General features: G+C 46.0%; 1 protein-coding gene across 1 annotated transcript in view; it reads right to left on the minus strand.

The window, feature by feature from the left end:
- Nucleotides 1-25376, minus strand: part of DPP10 (dipeptidyl peptidase like 10) — a 285774-nt gene that overhangs the window by 233029 nt on the left and 27369 nt on the right. Inside the window, 1 exon segment of the mRNA XM_075831017.1 lies at nucleotides 7339-7453. Coding sequence (XP_075687132.1) covers nucleotides 7339-7453 — 115 coding nt within the window.

Genomic DNA, 25376 nt, shown 5'->3' on the forward strand with positions numbered 1-25376 from the left:
TACACGCCCCGATGTACGCACATAATACACGCACAGATGTACACACATAATACACGCCCCGATGTACGCACATAATACACGCCCCGATGTACGCACATAATACACGCCCCGATGTACACACATAATACACGCCCCGATGTACGCACATAATACACGCCCCGATGTACGCACATAATACACGCCCCGATGTACGCACATAATACACGCCCCGATGTACACACATAATACACGCCCCGATGTACGCACATAATACACGCCCAGATGTACACACATAATACACGCCCCGATGTACGCACATAATACACGCCCCGATGTACGCACATAATACACGCCCCGATGTACACACATAATACACGCCCCGATGTACGCACATAATACACGCCCCGATGTACGCACATAATACACGCCCCGATGTACGCACATAATACACGCCCCGATGTACGCACATAATACACGCCCCGATGTACACACATAATACACGCCCCGATGTACACACATAATACACGCCCCGATGTACGCACATAATACACGCCCCGATGTACGCACATAATACACGCCCCGATGTACGCACATAATACACGCCCCGATGTACGCACATAATACACGCCCCGATGTACGCACATAATACACGCCCCGATGTACACACATAATACACGCCCCGATGTACACACATAATACACGCCCCGATGTACGCACATAATACACGCCCCGATGTACACACATAATACACGCCCCGATGTACGCACATAATACACGCCCCGATGTACGCACATAATACACGCCCCGATGTACACACACAATACACGCCCCGATGTACACACATAATACACGCCCCGATGTACGCACATAATACACGCCCAGATGTACACACATAATACACGCCCCGATGTACGCACCTAATACACGCCCCGATGTACACACATAATACACGCCCCGATGTACACACATAATACACGCCCCGATGTACGCACATAATACACGCCCCGATGTACACACATAATACACGCCCCGATGTACACACATAATACACGCCCCGATGTACACACATAATACACGCCCCGATGTACACACATAATACACGCCCCAATGTACACACATAATACACGCCCAGATGTACGCACATAATACACGCCCCGATGTACACACATAATACACGCCCCGATGTACACACATAATACACGCCCCGATGTACACACATAATACACGCCCCGATGTACACACATAATACACGCCCCGATGTACACACATAATACACGCCCAGATGTACGCACATAATACACGCCCCGATGTACGCACATAATACACGCCCCGATGTACACACATAATACACGCCCCGATGTACACACATAATACACGCCCCGATGTACGCACATAATACACGCCCCGATGTACACACATAATACACGCCCCGATGTACACACATAATACACGCCCCGATGTACGCACATAATACACGCCCCGATGTACGCACATAATACACGCCCAGATGTACACACATAATACACGCCCCGATGTACGCACATAATACACGCCCCGATGTACGCACATAATACACGCCCCGATGTACACACATAATACACGCCCCGATGTACACACATAATACACGCCCCGATGTACGCACATAACACACGCCCAGATGTACACACATAATACACGCCCCGATGTACGCACATAATACACGCCCCGATGTACACACATAATACACGCCCCGATGTACACACATAATACACGCCCCGATGTACGCACATAATACACGCCCCGATGTAACACACAATACACGCCCCGATGTACGCACATAATACACGCCCCGATGTACACACATAATACACGCCCGATGTACGCACATAATACACGCCCAGATGTAACACACATAATACACGCCCGATGTACGCACATAATACACGCCCAGATGTACACACATAATACACGCCCAGATGTACACACATAATACACGCCCCGATGTACGCACATAATACACGCCCCGATGTACACACATAATACACGCCCCGATGTACGCACATAATACACACCCCGATGTACACACATAATACACGCCCCGATGTACGCACATAATACACGCCCAGATGTACACACATAATACACGCCCCGATGTACACACATAATACACACCCCGATGTACACACATAATACACGCCCCGATGTACACACATAATACACGCCCCGATGTACACACATAATACACGCCCAGATGTACACACATAATACACGCCCCGATGTACGCACATAATACACGCCCAGATGTACACACATAATACACGCCCCGATGTACGCACATAATACACGCCCCGATGTACGCACATAATACACGCCCCGATGTACGCACATAATACACGCCCCGATGTACGCACATAATACACGCCCCGATGTACGCACATAATACACGCCCCGATGTACACACATAATACACGCCCCGATGTACGCACATAATACACGGCCCGATGTACACACATAATACACGCCCCGATGTACACACATAATACACGCCCCGATGTACGCACATAATACACGCCCCGATGTACGCACATAATACACGCCCCGATGTACACACATAATACACGCCCAGATGTACGCACATAATACACGCCCCGATGTACGCACATAATACACGCCCCGATGTACGCACATAATACACGCCCCGATGTACGCACATAATACACGCCCCGATGTACACACATAATACACGCCCCGATGTACGCACATAATACACGGCCCGATGTACACACATAATACACGCCCCGATGTACACACATAATACACGCCCCGATGTACGCACATAATACACGCCCCGATGTACACACATAATACACGCCCCGATGTACGCACATAATACACGCCCAGATGTACACACATAATACACGCCCCGATGTACGCACATAATACACGCCCAGATGTACACACATAATACACGCCCCGATGTACACACATAATACACGCCCAGATGTACACACATAATACACGCCCAGATGTACACACATAATACACCCCCGATGTACACACATAATACACGCCCCGATGTACGCACATAATACACGCCCCGATGTACGCACATAATACACGCCCCGATGTACGCACATAATACACGCCCAGATGTACACACCTAATACACGCCCACTTGGACTTTTACTTTTAAACACGCCCACTTGGACTTTTGCAAGCCTCATTTGCATAACTACAAAAATGGTCATAACTTGGCCAAAAATGCTCGTTTTTTTTAAATAAAAACGTTCCTGTAATCTACATTGCAGCGCCGATCACAGGCAATAGCAGATAGGGGTGCAAAATCTGGTGACAGCCTCTTTAATTCCCAGAACTTCCTATTTAAGGTTCCTCCTCCCTTCCATCCCTGCTTGTTCAACCAAGTTCCCCGTGAGTTCCCTGTGCCCTAGTTTCCTGTTTCCGTTCCTTCTGCCCTTGTCTGGATTTCCCGTTACTGACCTCTGCTTGAACTGGACTATCCTTGTCTGCCGCCTGCCTTGACCTATTGCTGCCATACCCGTTACGACGTCTGCTGCCTGTCCTGACTTCTGCCTATCTATCCGACCGCTTCTACCCGCTGTGCCAAGCATTGCCTGGGTTCCACGCACCATCTCTCAGACGACACCGAGGATCCACCAACAAACCGGTGAGAACCGTTATAGCCTTCTTTTCAGGCGTAATTCGAGGCGTAAAACGCCCGAATTACGTCTAAAAATAGGCCGTGTGAACATACCCTAATAGTTTCCCTAGCCTATCCCCGAACTATATAATCTGACCTGTCCTCTGTCCCAGAGCCTGAGCAATATTGTGTCTTCCCTGTTCTTGTCTTGCAAATGGTTCCTAGCTGTATCCGGTTTCCTGTATCCAGTATCTGTGTCCAAATGCCTGTTCCAAGCCGAGTGTCCGTGACGAGTTCACCATCTGTGTTTGACGCCCGTGCCAACCCGAGGCTCCTAGGCGACTGCACTACTCCAGTCTGGTGTCCTAGCAAAGTCCGGTCTCTTTGCCAAGTCCAGAGTCCGGTGTCCGTGCCAAGTCCAGTGTCGGGGTGCCTGCAACAAATCGAGGGTCCAAGACGACTGCACTACTCCAGTCTGGTGTCCTAGCACAGTCCGGTCTCTTTGCCAAGTCCAGGGTCCGGTGTCCATGCCAAGTCCAGTGTCGGGGTGCCTGCAACAAATCGAGGGTCCAAGACGACTGCACTACTCCAGTCTGGTGTTCTGGCCACGTCCAGTGTCCGGTGTCGGTGCCAAGTATAGTGTCAGAGAAGACTTCAGTATCTGTGTTCTGTATCCGAGACAAGCCAGCATGCGATTGTCCAGTATAAGCCACATCCCAGCAAGTACTCTCTTCCTAGACACGATCATTGACTTTTGTTTAATTAGCTGCTACTCCGCTACGGTGGAGCGGCCCAGTGGGTCCACTTTAAGGATGGAGTGAGTCTGGGAGACCCTCTCTAATGCAGTCTCCTGGGTATGTATTCTGAAGTGTTGGTCAATTCTTATGGCAAGAGAAATAAGAGCATCCTAGGAAGAAGGTACCGGTTCACGACCCGCCAGCTTTTTTGCTTTTTTTAATCAGCCAACACACAGTAGAAATTTGTGACCAGGGCTTCATTGTTCCAGGCCAACTCTACGCTATTCAGTTCCAGACCCTTGATGCATTGTCCTACAATCAAACTACCCTGGCGAAGGTTCAGGAGCGCTGCTGCCACTGCTGCCCAGGTATAAGCAGGTTCCTCAAAGACAGTCCTGAAGGTATTGAGGGTCACCTGTAAATTGGAGGTCTCAGGTCCCTCACTGCCCATGACAGTGCCTGGTCCGACAGCAGGGAGGCCATAAACGCAACCTTGGTCTGGTTGGTGGGGAAGTGGTGGGCATGCAGTTGGGAATGGATCTGGCATTGGTTAATGAAACCGCGACAAGCCTTTGGATGTCCGTCATAGCTTGGTGGCTGTTGAACCCCAGTTGGAGTAGACGGAAGAGTTGCCGGAAGCGCAGACTGCGCGATGAGGGATACAGGAGGTTTATTAACTCTCTGTTGCCCAGACAGAGTGTTCATGAGCTGCAGCATCTGGTCTTGCTGTTCACTGAGATTTTAAATGGCATCATAGAAGACCTGCACTGTAGGGATTGCTAGCGGGTTCTATGGCCTGAGCAAACTGTAACAAGCAGAGGGTTGTGGACCCACTGGGCTACTCAACCTGCTTGACTTTGGGCCCCCTCCTTGGGCGTTATCTAAGTAGCCTCCCTGGTATTCACCCTTTAACCCTCGTAAAGTGATCTGGACTTGGCAGCATAGAAACTACCAGGTCGCTACCTCTTGAGGTGGTCCCTGTGTGAGTGGCGGGATACAGACTGATGTGAGTAGCAGCTGGCCCTAGGGAATAGGAGACAATGATGGAGTGCGTAGGTCTGAGGTCACAGTTCATAGCAGGATCAAGGTTGGCAACAGGCAGTAGGCCACAGGCTTGTATCTATAGAAGAATACGGACTGGTAGCAGGATATGGACGGAAATTTGCAGGAACCAACTAACGTTGCACAAAAGTTGCTCAGGCATCAGGTGACCAGTGGGTCTGCCTTAAATAAGTACAGAGCAACAGGTATTGGTTGGGGATGATTGTGGCCCTTTAGGTGACGACAAGAGAGCGCACGCCTTATGAGACTTTATTCAGGAGAGAGCAGCATGTCGGCGGGCACGGACTGCCGATACAACAGCAGAACCGGAGCGCCAGTGGCCGAGACCGTGGCCAGTGGACGCCAATAGACTGAGGAGTGCATCCCAATATCTAATTTTGAGGTGAGTGATAGGGCGGCTGACATCTGGGCACACAGTCAGGTTGAGGCGGGTGATAGGCTTGCAGGGTTGAGGCGGGTGATAGGCTTGCAGGGTTGAGGCGGGTGATAGGCTTGCAGGGTTGAGGCGGGTGATAGGCTTGCAGGGTGGAGGTGGGTGATAGGCTTGCAGGGTGGAGGCGGGTGATAGGCTTGCAGGGTGGAGGCGGGTGATAGGCTTGCAGGGTGGAGGCGGGTGATAGGCTTGCAGGGTGGAGGCGGGTGATAGGCTTGCAGGGTTGAGGAGGGTGATAGGCTTGCAGGGTTGAGGCGGGTGATAGGCTTGCAGGGTTGGGGCGGGTGATAGGCTTGCAGGGTTGAGGCGAGTGATAGGCTTGCAGGGTTGAGGCGGGTGATAGGCTTGCAGGGTTGAGGCGGGTGATAGGCTTGCAGGGTTGAGGCGGGTGATAGGCTTGCAGGGTTGAGGCGGGTGATAGGCTTGCAGGGTTGAGGCGAGTGATAGGCTTGCAGGGTTGAGGCGAGTGATAGGCTTGCAGGGTTGAGGCGGGTGATTGGCTTGCAGGGTTGGGGCGGGTGATAGGCTTGCAGGGTTGAGGCGGGTGATAGGCTTGCAGGGTTGAGGCGGGTGATAGGCTTGCAGGGTTGAGGCGGGTGATAGGCTTGCAGGGTTGAGGCGGGTGATAGGCTTGCAGGGTTGAGGCGGGTGATAGGCTTGCAGGGTTGAGGCGGGTGATAGGCTTGCAGGGTTGAGGCGGGTGATAGGCTTGCAGGGTTGAGGCGGGTGATAGGCTTGCAGGGTGGAGGCGGGTGATAGGCTTGCAGGGTGGAGGTGGGTGATAGGCTTGCAGGGTTGAGGCGGGTGATAGGCTTGCAGGGTTGAGGCGGGTGATAGGCTTGCAGGGTTGGGACGGGTGTTAGGCTTGCAGGGTTGGGACGGGTGATAGGCTTGCAGAGTGGAGGCGGGTGATAGGCTTGCAGGGTTGGGGCGGGTGATAGGCTTGCAGGGTTGAGGCGGGTGTTAGGCTTGGAGGGTTGAGGCGGGTGACAGGCTTGCAGGGTTGGGGCGGGTGATAGGCTTGCAGGGTTGAGGCGGGTGTTAGGCTTGCAGGGTTGGGGCGGGTGATAGGCTTGCAGGGTTGGGGCGGGTGATAGGCTTGCAGGGTTGGGGCGGGTGATAGGCTTGCAGGGTTGGGGCGGGTGTTAGGCTTGCAGGGTGGAGGCGGGTGATAGGCTTGCAGGGTGGAGGCGGGTGATAGGCTTGCAGGGTTGGGGCGGGTGTTAGGCTTGCAGGGTTGGGGTGGGTGTTAGGCTTGCAGGGTTGAGGCGGGTGATAGGCTTGCAGTGATACTTTGGTAAATATCTTTTCACAGTTGTTTTAGGTCGGGATTTAACCAATTGTAATGAATGACGGGCAGGTAACACCATCATCCAGTCATGGGGCGGCCGGGGATCCCCATCATGCACTAAACTAATGTGAGTAGTCCGTATTATAGAGAAGAGCGGTCACAGGGAGGCCGTGGCCCCTTATCACAGTGCAGCACTTACCTGGGGTCAGGAGGATGACAGACATGGTGATTAGAGAGCAGACGACCAGGATGACCAGCAATGCGATGGCTATGCCCTTCCAGTTCCTCTGTGGGGCGCTGCTGCTTCCCATCTCCTAGACACAATGCAGAAAAAGTGGTGAGTCTTAACCCTTGCAGTACCAGGCCTGTTTTGGGGTTTTTTCATTGCCGCATTCAAGGAGCATTTTGGGTAAATATCAGTTATTGATGAACTTTTTATTAACTCTCGGGGAGAAAAGAACAGAAATTCCCCAGCGTTCCCCGAGCAGCGCAATAAGTCGCCATCTTTACTCTACAGGTCGGCACGAATCACAGCGCTAAGAAGTTTATGCCGTTTTTTAGGTTTTACCGCTTAATAATAAAAACATTTATCGCGCCATTCACAGAGACGTAACTGCGGTCATGTCCCGTCGCTGCAGCCGCTTGTGGGCTCGTACAAGGTGACGTTTCTATTAGTAAGATTTTGGGGTACACGGGACTTATTATTCACTTTTATAATTTTTTTATTTGGAAATAGAATGGAAAAAAAGCAAATCCCCGAATCTTTGCGCTTTATTCACCTGTAGAAATGACGCGGCACCCTGAGGACCAATCACAGCCCTTCATTCCAACGGGAGCTGCGTACAAAGGAGTCGCCACCGGCAGCCACCAAAGCGCTGCGTCCTCCGGGGGCGTGGCTGCGGGATCTCTACATTGGTTTATTATTGGTGGCGACACTTTCCACGCAAACAGAACCGGCAAGATACGAAGAAGGCGCGACACACAATCCCACAGAGACCACGTCCGAACTTTACTGCCACGGAGAAGAAGCGCAACCAACACCATAATACGCCACAATATCATCACCACCAATCATTATACTACACAGGAGACACCTCTATATAACTGGAGAGACTGACAATATACCGGAGTCTACAGAGAGAATATAAACTGGCGCCATATCTGGAGAGACTGACAATATACCGGAGTCTACAGAGACAATATAAACTGGCGCCATATCTGGAGAGACTGACAATATACCGGAGTCTACAGAGACAATATAAACTGCCGCCATATCTGGAGAAACTGACAATATACCGGAGTCTACAGAGACAATATAAACTGGCGCCATATCTGGAGAAACTGACAATATACCGGACTCTACAGCGAGAATATAAACTACCGCCATATCTGGAGAAACTGACAATATACCGGAGTCTACAGCGAGAATATAAACTGGCGCCATATCTGGAGAGACTGACAATATACCGGAGTCTACAGAGACAATATAAACTGCCGCCATATCTGGAGAAACTGACAATATACCGGAGTCTACAGAGACAATATAAACTGGCGCCATATCTGGAGAAACTGACAATATACCGGACTCTACAGCGAGAATATAAACTACCGCCATATCTGGAGAAACTGACAATATACCGGAGTCTACAGCGAGAATATAAACTGCCGCCATATCTGGAGAAACTGACAATATACCGGAGTCTACAGCAAGAATATAAACTGGCGCCATATCTGGAGAGACTGACAATATACCGGAGTCTACAGAGACAATATAAACTGGCGCCATATCTGGAGAAACTGACAATATACCGGAGTCTACAGCGAGAATATAAACTGCCGCCATATCTGGAGAAACTGACAATATACCGGAGTCTACAGAGACAATATAAACTGCTGCCATATCTGGAGAAACTGACAATATACCGGAGTCTACAGCGAGAATATAAACTGCCGCCATATCTGGAGAAACTGACAAAATATACCGGAGTCTACAGAGACAATATAAACTGCCGCCATATCTGGAGAAACTGACAATACACCGGAGTCTACAGAGACAATATAAACTGGCGCCATATCTGGAGAAACTGACAATATACCGGAGTCTACAGCGAGAATATAAACTGCCGCCATATCTGGAGAGACTGACAATATACCGGAGTCTACAGCGGGAATATAAACTGGCGCCATATCTGGAGAAACTGACAATATACCGGAGTCTACAGCGAGAATATAAACTGGCGCCATATCTGGAGAAACTGCCAATACATCGGAGTCTACAGCGAGAATATAAACTGCCGCCTTATCTGGAGAAACTGACAATATACCGGAGTCTACAGAGAGAATATAAACTGCTGCCATATCTGGAGAGACTGACAATATACCGGAGTCTACAGCGGGAATATAAACTGGCGCCATATCTGGAGAGACTGACAATATACCGGAGTCTACAGAGACAATATAAACTGGCACCATATCTGGAGAGACTGACAATATACCGGAGTCTACAGAGAGAATATAAACTGCCACCATATCTGGAGAAACTGACAATACACCGGAGTCTACAGCGAGAATATAAACTGGCGCCATATCTGGAGAGACTGACAATATACCGGAGTCTACAGAGAGAATATAAACTGGCGCCATATCTGGAGAGACTGACAATATACCGGAATCTACAGAGACAATATAAACTGGCGCCATATCTGGAGAAACTGACAATATACCGGAGTCTACAGCGAGAATACAAACTGCCGCCATATCTGGAGAAACTGACAATATACCGGAGTCTACAGCGAGAATATAAACTGGCGCCATATCTGGAGAAACTGACAATATACCGGAGTCTACAGAGACAATATAAACTGGCGCCATATCTGGAGAGACTGACAATATACCAGAGTCTACAGAGACAATATAAACTGCCGCCATATCTGGAGACACTGACAATATACCGGAGTCTACAGCGAGAATATAAACTGGCGCCATATCTGGAAAAACTGACAATATACCGGAGTCTACAGAGACAATATAAACTGCCGCCATATCTGGAGAAACTGACAATATACCGGAGTCTACAGAGACAATATAAACTGGCGCCATATCTGGAGAGACTGACAATATACCGGAGTCTACAGAGAGAATATAAACTGCCGCCATATCTGGAGAAACTGACAATATACCGGAGTCTACAGCGAGAATATAAACTGCCGCCATATCTGGAGAGACTGACAATATACCGGAGTCTACAGCGAGAATATAAACTGCCGCCATATCTGGAGAAACTGACAATATACCGGAGTCTACAGAGAGAATATAAACTGGCGCCATATCTGGAGAGACTGACAATATACCGGAATCTACAGAGACAATATAAACTGGCGCCATATCTGGAGAAACTGACAATATACCGGAGTCTACAGCGAGAATATAAACTGCCGCCATATCTGGAGAAACTGACAATATACCGGAGTCTACAGCGAGAATATAAACTGGCGCCATATCTGGAGAAACTGACAATATACCGGAGTCTACAGAGACAATATAAACTGCCGCCATATCTGGAGAGACTGACAATATACCGGAGTCTACAGCGGGAATATAAACTGGCACCATATCTGGAGAGACTGACAATATACCGGAGTCTACAGAGACAATATAAACTGGCGCCATATCTGGAGAAACTGACAATATACCGGAGTCTACAGAGACAATATAAACTGGCGCCATATCTGGAGAGACTGACAATATACCAGAGTCTACAGAGACAATATAAACTGCCGCCATATCTGGAGACACTGACAATATACCGGAGTCTACAGCGAGAATATAAACTGGCGCCATATCTGGAGAAACTGACAATATACCGGAGTCTACAGAGACAATATAAACTGCCGCCATATCTGGAGAAACTGACAATATACCGGAGTCTACAGAGACAATATAAACTGGCGCCATATCTGGAGAGACTGACAATATACCGGAGTCTACAGAGAGAATATAAACTGCCGCCATATCTGGAGAAACTGACAATATACCGGAGTCTACAGCGAGAATATAAACTGCCGCCATATCTGGAGAGACTGACAATATACCGGAGTCTACAGCGAGAATATAAACTGCCGCCATATCTGGAGAAACTGACAATATACCGGAGTCTACAGCGAGAATATAAACTGCCGCCATATCTGGAGAAACTGACAATATACCGGAGTCTACAGCGAAAATATAAACTGGCGCCATATCTGGAGAAACTGACAATATACCGGAGTCTACAGCGAGAATATAAACTGGCGCCATATCTGGAAAAACTGACAATATACCGGAGTCTACAGCGAGAATATAAACTGGCGCCATATCTGGAAAAACTGACAATATACCGGAGTCTACAGAGACAATATAAACTGGCGCCATATCTGGAGAAACTAACAATATACCGGAGTCTACAGCGAGAATATAAACTGGCGCCATATCTGGAGAAACTGACAATATACCGGAGTCTACAGCGAGAATATAAACTGGTGCCATATCTGGAGAGACTGACAATATACCGGAGTCTACAGAGACAATATAAACTGGCGCCATATCTGGAGAAACTAACAATATACCGGAGTCTACAGCGAGAATATAAACTGGCGCCATATCTGGAGAAACTGACAATATACCGGAGTCTACAGAGAGAATATAAACTGGCGCCATATCTGGAGAGACTGACAATATACCGGAGTCTACAGAGACAATATAAACTGGCGCCATATCTGGAGAAACTGACAATATACCGGACTCTACAGCGAGAATATAAACTGCCGCCATATCTGGAGAAACTGACAATATACCGGAGTCTACAGCGAGAATATAAACTGCCGCCATATCTGGAGAAACTGACAATATACCGGAGTCTACAGCAAGAATATAAACTGGCGCCATATCTGGAGAGACTGACAATATACCGGAGTCTACAGAGACAATATACACTGGCGCCATATCTGGAGAAACTGACAATATACCGGAGTCTACAGCGAGAATATAAACTGCCGCCATATCTGGAGAAACTGACAATATACCGGAGTCTACAGAGACAATATAAACTGCTGCCATATCTGGAGAAACTGACAATATACCGGAGTCTACAGCGAGAATATAAACTGCCGCCATATCTGGAGAAACTGACAATATACCGGAGTCTACAGCGAGAATATAAACTGGCGCCATATCTGGAGAGACTGACAATATACCGGAGTCTACAGAGAGAATATAAACTGGCGCCATATCTGGAGAGACTGACAATATACCGGAATCTACAGAGACAATATAAACTGGCGCCATATCTGGAGAAACTGACAATATACCGGAGTCTACAGCGAGAATATAAACTGCCGCCATATCTGGAGAAACTGACAATATACCGGAGTCTACAGCGAGAATATAAACTGGCGCCATATCTGGAGAAACTGACAATATACCGGAGTCTACAGAGACAATATAAACTGCCGCCATATCTGGAGAGACTAACAATATACCGGAGTCTACAGCGGGAATATAAACTGGCGCCATATCTGGAGAGACTGACAATATACCGGAGTCTACAGAGACAATATAAACTGGCGCCATATCTGGAGAAACTGACAATATACCGGAGTCTACAGAGACAATATAAACTGGCGCCATATCTGGAGAGACTGACAATATACCAGAGTCTACAGAGACAATATAAACTGCCGCCATATCTGGAGACACTGACAATATACCGGAGTCTACAGCGAGAATATAAACTGGCGCCATATCTGGAAAAACTGACAATATACCGGAGTCTACAGAGACAATATAAACTGCCGCCATATCTGGAGAAACTGACAATATACCGGAGTCTACAGAGACAATATAAACTGGCGCCATATCTGGAGAGACTGACAATATACCGGAGTCTACAGAGAGAATATAAACTGCCGCCATATCTGGAGAAACTGACAATATACCGGAGTCTACAGCGAGAATATAAACTGCCGCCATATCTGGAGAGACTGACAATATACCGGAGTCTACAGCGAGAATATAAACTGCCGCCATATCTGGAGAAACTGACAATATACCGGAGTCTACAGAGAGAATATAAACTGGCGCCATATCTGGAGAGACTGACAATATACCGGAATCTACAGAGACAATATAAACTGGCGCCATATCTGGAGAAACTGACAATATACCGGAGTCTACAGCGAGAATATAAACTGCCGCCATATCTGGAGAAACTGACAATATACCGGAGTCTACAGCGAGAATATAAACTGGCGCCATATCTGGAGAAACTGACAATATACCGGAGTCTACAGAGACAATATAAACTGCCGCCATATCTGGAGAGACTGACAATATACCGGAGTCTACAGCGGGAATATAAACTGGCACCATATCTGGAGAGACTGACAATATACCGGAGTCTACAGAGACAATATAAACTGGCGCCATATCTGGAGAAACTGACAATATACCGGAGTCTACAGAGACAATATAAACTGGCGCCATATCTGGAGAGACTGACAATATACCAGAGTCTACAGAGACAATATAAACTGCCGCCATATCTGGAGACACTGACAATATACCGGAGTCTACAGCGAGAATATAAACTGGCGCCATATCTGGAGAAACTGACAATATACCGGAGTCTACAGAGACAATATAAACTGCCGCCATATCTGGAGAAACTGACAATATACCGGAGTCTACAGAGAGAATATAAACTGCCGCCATATCTGGAGAAACTGACAATATACCGGAGTCTACAGAGACAATATAAACTGGCGCCATATCTGGAGAGACTGACAATATACCAGAGTCTACAGAGACAATATAAACTGCCGCCATATCTGGAGACACTGACAATATACCGGAGTCTACAGCGAGAATATAAACTGGCGCCATATCTGGAAAAACTGACAATATACCGGAGTCTACAGAGACAATATAAACTGCCGCCATATCTGGAGAAACTGACAATATACCGGAGTCTACAGAGACAATATAAACTGGCGCCATATCTGGAGAGACTGACAATATACCGGAGTCTACAGAGAGAATATAAACTGCCGCCATATCTGGAGAAACTGACAATATACCGGAGTCTACAGCGAGAATATAAACTGCCGCCATATCTGGAGAGACTGACAATATACCGGAGTCCACAGCGAGAATATAAACTGCCGCCATATCTGGAGAAACTGACAATATACCGGAGTCTACAGAGAGAATATAAACTGGCGCCATATCTGGAGAGACTGACAATATACCGGAATCTACAGAGACAATATAAACTGGCGCCATATCTGGAGAAACTGACAATATACCGGAGTCTACAGCGAGAATATAAACTGCCGCCATATCTGGAGAAACTGACAATATACCGGAGTCTACAGCGAGAATATAAACTGGCGCCATATCTGGAGAAACTGACAATATACCGGAGTCTACAGAGACAATATAAACTGCCGCCATATCTGGAGAGACTGACAATATACCGGAGTCTACAGCGGGAATATAAACTGGCACCATATCTGGAGAGACTGACAATATACCGGAGTCTACAGAGACAATATAAACTGGCGCCATATCTGGAGAAACTGACAATATACCGGAGTCTACAGAGACAATATAAACTGGCGCCATATCTGGAGAGACTGACAATATACCAGAGTCTACAGAGACAATATAAACTGCCGCCATATCTGGAGACACTGACAATATACCGGAGTCTACAGCGAGAATATAAACTGGCGCCATATCTGGAGAAACTGACAATATACCGGAGTCTACAGAGACAATATAAACTGCCGCCATATCTGGAGAAACTGACAATATACCGGAGTCTACAGAGACAATATAAACTGGCGCCATATCTGGAGAGACTGACAATATACCGGAGTCTACAGAGAGAATATAAACTGCCGCCATATCTGGAGAAACTGACAATATACCGGAGTCTACAGCGAGAATATAAACTGCCGCCATATCTGGAGAGACTGACAATATACCGGAGTCTACAGCGAGAATATAAACTGCCGCCATATCTGGAGAAACTGACAATATACCGGAGTCTACAGCGAGAATATAAACTGCCGCCATATCTGGAGAAACTGACAATATACCGGAGTCTACAGCGAAAATATAAACTGGCGCCATATCTGGAGAAACTGACAATATACCGGAGTCTACAGCGAGAATATAAACTGGCGCCATATCTGGAGAAACTGACAATATACCGGAGTCTACAGCGAGAATATAAACTGGCGCCATATCTGGAAAAACTGACAATATACCGGAGTCTACAGAGACAATATAAACTGGCGCCATATCTGGAGAAACTGACAATATACCGGAGTCTACAGCGAGAATATAAACTGCCGCCATATCTGGAGAGACTGACAATATACCGGAGTCTACAGCGAGAATATAAACTGCCGCCATATCTGGAGAAACTGACAATATACCGGAGTCTACAGAGAGAATATAAACTGGCGCCATATCTGGAGAGACTGACAATATACCGGAATCTACAGAGACAATATAAACTGGCGCCATATCTGGAGAAACTGACAATATACCGGAGTCTACAGCGAGAATATAAACTGCCGCCATATCTGGAGAAACTGACAATATACCGGAGTCTACAGCGAGAATATAAACTGGCGCCATATCTGGAGAAACTGACAATATACCGGAGTCTACAGAGACAATATAAACTGCCGCCATATCTGGAGAGACTGACAATATACCGGAGTCTACAGCGGGAATATAAACTGGCACCATATCTGGAGAGACTGACAATATACCGGAGTCTACAGAGACAATATAAACTGGCGCCATATCTGGAGAAACTGACAATATACCGGAGTCTACAGAGACAATATAAACTGGCGCCATATCTGGAGAGACTGACAATATACCAGAGTCTACAGAGACAATATAAACTGCCGCCATATCTGGAGACACTGACAATATACCGGAGTCTACAGCGAGAATATAAACTGGCGCCATATCTGGAGAAACTGACAATATACCGGAGTCTACAGAGACAATATAAACTGCCGCCATATCTGGAGAAATTGACAATATACCGGAGTCTACAGAGACAATATAAACTGGCGCCATATCTGGAGAGACTGACAATATACCGGAGTCTACAGAGAGAATATAAACTGCCGCCATATCTGGAGAAACTGACAATATACCGGGGTCTACAGCGAGAATATAAACTGCCGCCATATCTGGAGAGACTGACAATATACCGGAGTCTACAGCGAGAATATAAACTGCCGCCATATCTGGAGAAACTGACAATATACCGGAGTCTACAGCGAGAATATAAACTGCCGCCATATCTGGAGAAACTGACAATATACCGGAGTCTACAGCGAAAATATAAACTGGCGCCATATCTGGAGAAACTGACAATATACCGGAGTCTACAGCGAGAATATAAACTGGCGCCATATCTGGAGAAACTGACAATATACCGGAGTCTACAGCGAGAATATAAACTGGCGCCATATCTGGAAAAACTGACAATATACCGGAGTCTACAGAGACAATATAAACTGGCGCCATATCTGGAGAAACTAACAATATACCGGAGTCTACAGCGAGAATATAAACTGGCGCCATATCTGGAGAAACTGACAATATACCGGAGTCTACAGCGAGAATATAAACTGGTGCCATATCTGGAGAGACTGACAATATACCGGAGTCTACAGAGACAATATAAACTGGTGCCATATCTGGAGAGACTGACAATATACCGGAGTCTACAGAGACAATATAAACTGGTGCCATATCTGGAGAAACTAACAATATACCGGAGTCTACAGCGAGAATATAAACTGGCGCCATATCTGGAGAAACTGACAATATACCGGAGTCTACAGAGAGAGTATAAACTGGCGCCATATCTGGAGAGACTGACAATATACCGGAGTCTACAGAGACAATATAAACTGGCGCCATATCTGGAGAAACTGACAATATACCGGAGTCTACAGCGAGAATATAAACTGCCGCCATATCTGGAGAAACTGACAATATACCGGAGTCTACAGCAAGAATATAAACTGGCGCCATATCTGGAGAGACTGACAATATACCGGAGTCTACAGAGACAATATACACTGGCGCCATATCTGGAGAAACTGACAATATACCGGAGTCTACAGCGAGAATATAAACTGCCGCCATATCTGGAGAAACTGACAATATACCGGAGTCTACAGAGACAATATAAACTGCTGCCATATCTGGAGAAACTGACAATATACCGGAGTCTACAGCGAGAATATAAACTGCCGCCATATCTGGAGAAACTGACAATATACCGGAGTCTACAGAGACAATATAAACTGCCGCCATATCTGGAGAAACTGACAATACACCGGAGTCTACAGAGACAATATAAACTGGCGCCATATCTGGAGAAACTGACAATATACCGGAGTCTACAGCGAGAATATAAACTGCCGCCATATCTGGAGAGACTGACAATATACCGGAGTCTACAGCGGGAATATAAACTGGCGCCATATCTGGAGAAACTGACAATATACCGGAGTCTACAGCGAGAATATAAACTGGCGCCATATCTGGAGAAACTGACAATATACCGGAGTCTACAGCGAGAATATAAACTGGCGCCATATCTGGAGAGACTGACAATATACCGGAGTCTACAGAGACAATATAAACTGGCGCCATATCTGGAGAGACTGACAATATACCGGAGTCTACAGAGACAATATAAACTGGCGCCATATCTGGAGAAACTGACAATATACCGGAGTCTACAGCGAGAATATAAACTGGCGCCATATCTGGAGAGACTGACAATATACCGGAGTCTACAGCGAGAATATAAACTGCCGCCATATCTGGAGAAACTGACAATATACCGGAGTCTACAGCGAGAATATAAACTGGCGCCATATCTGGAGAAACTGACAATATACCGGAGTCTACAGAGACAATATAAACTGCCGCCATATTTGGAGAGACTGACAATATACCGGAGTCTACAGCGGGAATATAAACTGGCACCATATCTGGAGAGACTGACAATATACCGGAATCTACATAGACAATATAAACTGGCGCCATATCTGGAGAAACTGACAATATACCGGAGTCTACAGAGACAATATAAACTGGCGCCATATCTGGAGAGACTGACAATATACCGGAGTCTACAGAGACAATATAAACTGCCGCCATATCTGGAGACACTGACAATATACCGGAGTCTACAGCGAGAATATAAACTGGCGCCATATCTGGAGAAACTGACAATATACCAGAGTCTACAGAGACAATATAAACTGCCGCCATATCTGGAGAAACTGACAATATACCGGAGTCTACAGCGAGAATATAAACTGCCGCCATATCGGGAGAAACTGACAATATACCGGAGTCTACAGCGAGAATATAAACTGGCGCCATATCTGGAGAAACTGACAATATACCGGAGTCTACAGCGAGAATATAAACTGGCGCCATATCTGGAGAAACTGACAATATACCGGAGTCTACAGCGAGAATATAAACTGGCGCCATATCTGGAGAAACTGACAATATACCGGAGTCTACAGCGAGAATATAAACTGGCGCCATATATGGAGAAACTGACAATATACCGGAGTCTACAGAGACAATATAAACTGGCGCCATATCTGGAGAAACTAACAATATACCGGAGTCTACAGCGAGAATATAAACTGGCGCCATATCTGGAGAAACTGACAATATACCGGAGTCTACAGAGACAATATAAACTGGCGCCATATCTGGAGAAACTGACAATATACCGGAGTCTACAGCGAGAATATAAACTGGTGCCATATCTGGAGAGACTGACAATATACCGGAGTCTACAGAGACAATATAAACTGGCGCCATATCTGGAGAAACTAACAATATACCGGAGTCTACATCGAGAATATAAACTGGCGCCATATCTGGAGAAACTGACAATATACCGGAGTCTAGAGAGAGAATATAAACTGGCGCCATATCTGGAGAGACTGACAATATACCGGAGTCTACAGAGACAATATAAACTGCCGCCATATCTGGAGAAACTGACAATATACCGGAGTCTACAGAGAGAATATAAACTGGCGCCATATCTGGAGAAACTGACAATATACCGGAGTCTACAGAGAGAATATAAACTGGCGCCATATCTGGAGAGACTGACAATATACCGGAGTCTACAGAGACAATATAAACTGCCGCCATATCTGGAGACACTGACAATATACCGGAGTCTACAGAGACAATATAAACTGCCGCCATATCTGGAGACACTGACAATATACCGGAGTCTACAGAGACAATATAAACTGCCGCCATATCTGGAGAAACTGACAATATACCGGAGTCTACAGAGACAATATAAACTGCCGCCATATCTGGAGAGACTGACAATATACCGGAGTCTACAGAGACAATATAAACTGCAGCCATATCTGGAGACACTGACAATATACCGGAATCTACAGAGACAATATAAACTGGCGCCATATCTGGAGAAACTGACAATATACCGGAGTCTACAGCGAGAATATAAACTGCCGCCATATCTGGAGAAACTGACAATATACCGGAGTCTACAGAGACAATATAAACTGCCGCCATATCTGGAGAGACTGACAATATACCGGAGTCTACAGAGACAATATAAACTGCCGCCATATCTGGAGAGACTGACAATATACCGGAGTCTACAGAGACAATATAAACTGCCGCCATATCTGGAGACACTGACAATATACCGGAGTCTACAGAGACAATATAAACTGCCGCCATATCTGGAGAAACTGACAATATACCGGAGTCTACAGAGACAATATAAACTGCCGCCATATCTGGAGAGACTGACAATATACCGGAGTCTACAGAGACAATATAAACTGCAGCCATATCTGGAGACACTGACAATATACCGGAATCTACAGAGACAATATAAACTGGCGCCATATCTGGAGAAACTGACAATATACCGGAGTCTACAGCGAGAATATAAACTGCCGCCATATCTGGAGAAACTGACAATATACCGGAGTCTACAGCGAGAATATAAACTGGCGCCATATCTGGAGAAACTGACAATATACCGGAGTCTACAGAGACAATATACACTGGCGCCATATCTGGAGAAACTGACAATATACCGGAGTCTACAGCGAGAATATAAACTGCCGCCATATCTGGAGAAACTGACAATATACCGGAGTCTACAGAGACAATATAAACTGCTGCCATATCTGGAGAAACTGACAATATACCGGAGTCTACAGCGAGAATATAAACTGCCGCCATATCTGGAGAAACTGACAATATACCGGAGTCTACAGAGACAATATAAACTGCCGCCATATCTGGAGAAACTGACAATACACCGGAGTCTACAGAGACAATATAAACTGGCGCCATATCTGGAGAAACTGACAATATACCGGAGTCTACAGCGAGAATATAAACTGCCGCCATATCTGGAGAGACTGACAATATACCGGAGTCTACAGCGGGAATATAAACTGGCGCCATATCTGGAGAAACTGACAATATACCGGAGTCTACAGCGAGAATATAAACTGGCGCCATATCTGGAGAAACTGACAATATACCGGAGTCTACAGCGAGAATATAAACTGGCGCCATATCTGGAGAGACTGACAATATACCGGAGTCTACAGAGACAATATAAACTGGCGCCATATCTGGAGAGACTGACAATATACCGGAGTCTACAGAGACAATATAAACTGGCGCCATATCTGGAGAAACTGACAATATACCGGAGTCTACAGCGAGAATATAAACTGGCGCCATATCTGGAGAGACTGACAATATACCGGAGTCTACAGCGAGAATATAAACTGCCGCCATATTTGGAGAGACTGACAATATACCGGAGTCTACAGCGGGAATATAAACTGGCACCATATCTGGAGAGACTGACAATATACCGGAGTCTACATAGACAATATAAACTGGCGCCATATCTGGAGAAACTGACAATATACCGGAGTCTACAGAGACAATATAAACTGGCGCCATATCTGGAGAGACTGACAATATACCGGAGTCTACAGAGACAATATAAACTGCCGCCATATCTGGAGACACTGACAATATACCGGAGTCTACAGCGAGAATATAAACTGGCGCCATATCTGGAGAAACTGACAATATACCAGAGTCTACAGAGACAATATAAACTGCCGCCATATCTGGAGAAACTGACAATATACCGGAGTCTACAGCGAGAATATAAACTGCCGCCATATCTGGAGAAACTGACAATATACCGGAGTCTACAGCGAGAATATAAACTGCCGCCATATCTGGAGAAACTGACAATATACCGGAGTCTACAGCGAGAATATAAACTGGCGCCATATCTGGAGAAACTGACAATATACCGGAGTCTACAGCGAGAATATAAACTGGCGCCATATCTGGAGAAACTGACAATATACCGGAGTCTACAGCGAGAATATAAACTGGCGCCATATCTGGAGAAACTGACAATATACCGGAGTCTACAGCGAGAATATAAACTGGCGCCATATATGGAGAAACTGACAATATACCGGAGTCTACAGAGACAATATAAACTGGCGCCATATCTGGAGAAACTAACAATATACCGGAGTCTACAGCGAGAATATAAACTGGCGCCATATCTGGAGAAACTGACAATATACCGGAGTCTACAGAGACAATATAAACTGGCGCCATATCTGGAGAAACTGACAATATACCGGAGTCTACAGCGAGAATATAAACTGGTGCCATATCTGGAGAGACTGACAATATACCGGAGTCTACAGAGACAATATAAACTGGCGCCATATCTGGAGAAACTAACAATATACCGGAGTCTACATCGAGAATATAAACTGGCGCCATATCTGGAGAAACTGACAATATACCGGAGTCTAGAGAGAGAATATAAACTGGCGCCATATCTGGAGAGACTGACAATATACCGGAGTCTACAGAGACAATATAAACTGCCGCCATATCTGGAGAAACTGACAATATACCGGAGTCTACAGAGAGAATATAAACTGGCGCCATATCTGGAGAAACTGACAATATACCGGAGTCTACAGAGAGAATATAAACTGGCGCCATATCTGGAGAAACTGACAATATACCGGAGTCTACAGCGAGAATATAAACTGCCGCCATATCTGGAGAAACTGACAATATACCGGAGTCTACAGAGACAATATAAACTGCCGCCATATCTGGAGAGACTGACAATATACCGGAGTCTACAGAGAGAATATAAACTGGTGCCATATCTGGAGAAACTGACAATATACCGGAGTCTACAGAGAGAATATAAACTGGTGCCATATCTGGAGAAACTGACAATATACCGGAGTCTACAGAGACAATATAAACTGCCGCCATATCTGGAGACACTGACACTATACCGGAGTCTACAGAGACAATATAAACTGCCGCCATATCTGGAGACACTGACAATATACCGGAGTCTACAGAGACAATATAAACTGCCGCCATATCTGGAGAAACTGACAATATACCGGAGTCTACAGAGACAATATAAACTGCCGCCATATCTGGAGAGACTGACAATATACCGGAGTCTACAGAGACAATATAAACTGCAGCCATATCTGGAGACACTGACAATATACCGGAATCTACAGAGACAATATAAACTGGCGCCATATCTGGAGAAACTGACAATATACCGGAGTCTACAGCGAGAATATAAACTGCCGCCATATCTGGAGAAACTGACAATATACCGGAGTCTACAGCGAGAATATAAACTGGCGCCATATCTGGAGAAACTGACAATATACCGGAGTCTACAGAGACAATATAAACTGCCGCCATATCTGGAGAGACTGACAATATACCGGAGTCTACAGCGGGAATATAAACTGGCGCCATATCTGGAGAGACTGACAATATACCGGAGTCTACAGAGACAATATAAACTGGCGCCATACCTGGAGAAACTGACAATATACCGGAGTCTACAGAGACAATATAAACTGGCGCCATATCTGGAGAGACTGACAATATACCAGAGTCTACAGAGACAATATAAACTGCCGCCATATCTGGAGACACTGACAATATACCGGAGTCTACAGCGAGAATATAAACTGGCGCCATATCTGGAGAAACTGACAATATACCGGAGTCTACAGAGACAATATAAACTGCCGCCATATCTGGAGAAACTGACAATATACCGGAGTCTACAGAGACAATATAAACTGGCGCCATATCTGGAGAGACTGACAATATACCGGAGTCTACAGAGAGAATATAAACTGCCGCCATATCTGGAGAAACTGACAATATACCGGAGTCTACAGAGACAATATAAACTGGCGCCATATCTGGAGAGACTGACAATATACCGGAGTCTACAGAGAGAATATAAACTGCCGCCATATCTGGAGAAACTGACAATATACCGGAGTCTACAGCGAGAATATAAACTGCCGCCATATCTGGAGAGACTGACAATATACCGAAGTCTACAGCGAGAATATAAACTGCCGCCATATCTGGAGAAACTGACAATATACCGGAGTCTACAGCGAGAATATAAACTGCCGCCATATCTGGAGAAACTGACAATATACCGGAGTCTACAGCGAAAATATAAACTGGCGCCATATCTGGAGAAACTGACAATATACCGGAGTCTACAGCGAGAATATAAACTGGCGCCATATCTGGAGAAACTGACAATATACCGGAGTCTACAGCGAGAATATAAACTGGCGCCATATCTGGAAAAACTGACAATATACCGGAGTCTACAGAGACAATATAAACTGGCGCCATATCTGGAGAAACTAACAATATACCGGAGTCTACAGCGAGAATATAAACTGGCGCCATATCTGGAGAAACTGACAATATACCGGAGTCTACAGAGACAATATAAACTGGCGCCATATCTGGAGAAACTGACAATATACCGGAGTCTACAGCGAGAATATAAACTGGTGCCATATCTGGAGAGACTGACAATATACCGGAGTCTACAGAGACAATATAAACTGGCGCCATATCTGGAGAAACTAACAATATACCGGAGTCTACAGCGAGAATATAAACTGGCGCCATATCTGGAGAAACTGACAATATACCGGAGTCTACAGAGAGAATATAAACTGGCGCCATATCTGGAGAGACTGACAATATACCGGAGTCTACAGAGACAATATAAACTGGCGCCATATCTGGAGAAACTGACAATATACCGGACTCTACAGCGAGAATATAAACTGCCGCCATATCTGGAGAAACTGACAATATACCGGAGTCTACAGCGAGAATATAAACTGCCGCCATATCTGGAGAAACTGACAATATACCGGAGTCTACAGCAAGAATATAAACTGGCGCCATATCTGGAGAGACTGACAATATACCGAAGTCTACAGAGACAATATACACTGGCGCCATATCTGGAGAAACTGACAATATACCGGAGTCTACAGCGAGAATATAAACTGCCGCCATATCTGGAGAAACTGACAATATACCGGAGTCTACAGAGACAATATAAACTGCTGCCATATCTGGAGAAACTGACAATATACCGGAGTCTACAGCGAGAATATAAACTGCCGCCATATCTGGAGAAACTGACAATATACCGGAGTCTACAGAGACAATATAAACTGCCGCCATATCTGGAGAAACTGACAATACACCGGCGTCTACAGAGACAATATAAACTGGCGCCATATCTGGAGAAACTGACAATATACCGGAGTCTACAGCGAGAATATAAACTGCCGCCATATCTGGAGAGACTGACAATATACCGGAGTCTACAGCGGGAATATAAACTGGCGCCATATCTGGAGAAACTGACAATATACCGGAGTCTACAGCGAGAATATAAACTGGCGCCATATCTGGAGAAACTGACAATATACCGGAGTCTACAGCGAGAATATAAACTGGTGCCATATCTGGAGAGACTGACAATATACCGGAGTCTACAGAGACAATATAAACTGGCGCCATATCTGGAGAGACTGACAATATACCGGAGTCTACAGAGACAATATAAACTGGCGCCATATCTGGAGAAACTGACAATATACCGGAGTCTACAGCGAGAATATAAACTGGTGCCATATCTGGAGAAACTGACAATATACCGGAGTCTAC

Source organism: Rhinoderma darwinii, chromosome 6 (genome assembly GCF_050947455.1).
Source record: "Rhinoderma darwinii isolate aRhiDar2 chromosome 6, aRhiDar2.hap1, whole genome shotgun sequence".
Taxonomy (NCBI): domain Eukaryota; kingdom Metazoa; phylum Chordata; class Amphibia; order Anura; family Rhinodermatidae; genus Rhinoderma; species Rhinoderma darwinii.